General features: G+C 44.6%; 1 protein-coding gene across 1 annotated transcript; it reads left to right on the forward strand.

Annotated features, from left to right (window-relative positions):
* The first annotated feature begins 259 nt into the window (after positions 1-259).
* Positions 260-2,770, forward strand: LOC115999264 (aldehyde oxidase GLOX1-like). Its single transcript, XM_031239119.1, has 3 exons — positions 260-790; positions 911-1,068; positions 1,498-2,770. Exons 1-3 carry the CDS (start codon positions 284-286, stop codon positions 2,663-2,665), a joined length of 1,833 nt encoding a protein of 610 aa, XP_031094979.1. The 5' UTR covers positions 260-283; the 3' UTR covers positions 2,666-2,770.
* The last annotated feature ends 233 nt before the right edge of the window (positions 2,771-3,003 follow it).

The raw sequence follows: 3,003 nt of genomic DNA on the forward strand, positions 1-3,003 counted from the left end.
AGCCTATTCATAGATATTGCATGGTTAGTGCATAGTTAACCTTATTAATTGTTTCCTTAACAAGATTTCCATGTTTGTTTGCATGTCCATGAATTAATTAACTCTACTGAGAGAATTTTCTAGCCATCAGCTAGTTTATAACAAGTGTTATGGATATCCATAATTTTAGGCCTTTTAATCTCAGTGTTACACTCCATAACATCCATCAGTATATAAGAAGAGGCAGGACGAAGAAGAAAAACATGTCCATTGGAGAAGCCAAATAAAAAGAAGAGTTTCTCCAATGGCGTCACCGCCATTAAAAGCCCATCTTCTTCTTCTCCAGCTATTCTTCGTCTCCACCTGGGCCAATTTATCCTCTGTACAACACTTTGGTTTCCTTTTCGGAGATGTTTTTCATGGTCATCACAGAGATTCAGACGCGGAGGTGCCTATTGAGCAGCAGGCATACCATCGCCAAAACCCAGTGCCTATTGAGCAGCAGGCACACCATCGCCAAAACCCAGTGCCTATTGAGCAGCAGGCACACCATCGCCAAAACCCAGATTTCGAAATGGATCCTTCTGCCTCTTCCTGGGAAATTGTAACAGAGAATGTGGGTGTTTCAGCCATGCACATGCAGTTGATGATAAACAACACGGTTGTGTGGTATGACACCATAAATCTTGGTCCCTCCGCGCTTAGGAACAATCCTAGGTGGTGCAGAAAAGCTGCCAATGGTCGGACTGACTGCTGGGCTCATGGCATTATCTATGATCCCAACACGGGTAAAGTTGTCAAGACTCTTAAGGTATATATACATGATTGTACTAGATACTGTACGATTCTGGCTTATTAGATAAAAGTTTGTTGTTGTTGTGGTGTATGTCCATTATATTATGGGTAAGTTTTATGTATTTTTATTGTTTAGATGAACTTGAATCCATGGTGTTCATCGGGAGGTCTGTCGAGCACCGGAAAATTGATTAGCACCGGAGGCACCGACGATGGTCTTCGAGGTATTAGAATCCTCGACCCCTGCAATGACTGCGACTTCCAGGAAAGTGTTGGACTTTCTGCAAACAGATGGTAAGCCCGCAATATATAGTTTCTTACTTCCTTTCAAAATATTCATATATTATTGTAACTTAATGTATTTATGTTCTTAAATTTCCTTACCCACAAAAGGATATATCCTTGGGAGCAACCGGCAGAATTTGTAGGAGTGATAAATCATAATGATTTCAGTCACCAATAAAGTGTGAATACTAGTGTCTAGTATTTACATAGAGTGTGGCTTGATTTCAATCGCCAATGAGATGAGAAGACCACTGTCTAGATCCACAAAAAGCTCACCATATCGAATTGAATGAAACTTTCTCAGACTACTTGATTTCAGCTATCCACCAATATTTATTGTCCATATAAGGAGCTCACCGAATCAAAATGTGGCTTTCACTAAGACTATCTATTTAGACTCATTTTGCTTTGAAACCTGTTTGTTAAACTCACGCGCAGGTATGCTTCTCAACATATGTTGGAAAATGGTGATTTTATCGTGGTCGGGGGGAGAGGAGCTCACAACTATGAACTTATCCCACCAGATCAGCTTAAATTCCCAATCCAACAATTTGGGCTACCGCTGCTCATGGAAACCACCGACGGCCATCTGGAGAATAATTTGTATCCATTTGTGTACCTCCTCCCCGACGGCAACGTCTTCCTCTTCGCCAATGATCGCTCCATTATTTTCAACCCTAGAACCGGAGAGACGATTAGGGAGCTCCCGAAACTGCCAGGGGGGTCCCGAAACTACCCGGCGTCAGGGCAATCCGCGCTCCTCCCCCTGAAACTCACGCCGAATACTGGGGAGCATGATTTCGTGAAGGCCGAGGTTTTGGTCTGCGGCGGCAATACGCACGAAGCCTACAAGGTCACGGAGCGAGCGCCGAGGCAATTCCCGCCGGCGTTGAAGGATTGCGGCAGGATTGTGGTTAATGAAGAAGGGGCAGAATGGGAAATTGACGAGATGCCGTCGGGGAGGGTTATGGGGGATTTGTTGATCCTCCCCAACGGGGATCTCCTCCTGATTAATGGCGCGAAAGCCGGGACCTCCGCCTGGGACGCGGCGGAGGATCCGAATTTCACGCCGGTGCTTTATAGCCCGGATAAACCTAAAGGCCAAAGGTTTACCAATTTGAAGCCAACTCAAATCGCCAGAATGTACCATTCCTCATCGGCAATTTTACCCGACGGTAAAATCTTAGTCGCCGGAAGCAACACCCACGCTAACTACAACATGAAAGCCAAATACCCAACCGACATGCGCGTCGAGAAATTTTCGCCGCCCTACTTATCCCTCGCCCTGCAAAAGTCCCGGCCGGAGATCTTGGAGGACTCTTCAGACAAGCATTTAATTTACGGACGGAATTTCAAAATCCAAATCAAGCTGGACGCCGATGTGGACATGTCCGATATTAAGGTCACCATGTATCCACCGCCGTTCACCACTCACGGGTTCTCCCAGGGCCAGAGGATGCTGATTTTGGGTCTTAACGACGCTTCCAACAAAGCCATCTCCGCCGTGGCGCCGCCCTCCGGCAAGCTCGCACCGCCAGGCTACTACTTGATCTTCGTGGTGCACCGTGGTGTACCCAGCAAAGGAATGTGGGTGCATATTAATTAAATACAAGATCAGATGGGCTTTTAAAAATCTTTCTTGTACAGAGTACTATGTAAAAATTACAAATTTATACTCACAATAAATGACAAAAAACACTTCATCCTGACCTATTTCTCCCTAAAAGTGTTAATAGAAGGTAGGGCTATACCCGTCCGACTCCAGTGATTTATCTGTTGCCATGGAGAACACATCTTCCTTGACTTCATCAACTGTAAATGGTCGAAGAAGTTGTTTTTGAAGTTGTTGATTATCCATTTCTGTAATTTTTGGCCCAAAATCATCAAGAGCCTCATCCACATGAACCACCTTATTATTAATTTTCATCATATAATTGGTGCTTT

This window comes from Ipomoea triloba, chromosome 12 (assembly GCF_003576645.1).
Source record: "Ipomoea triloba cultivar NCNSP0323 chromosome 12, ASM357664v1".
NCBI lineage: Eukaryota > Viridiplantae > Streptophyta > Magnoliopsida > Solanales > Convolvulaceae > Ipomoea > Ipomoea triloba.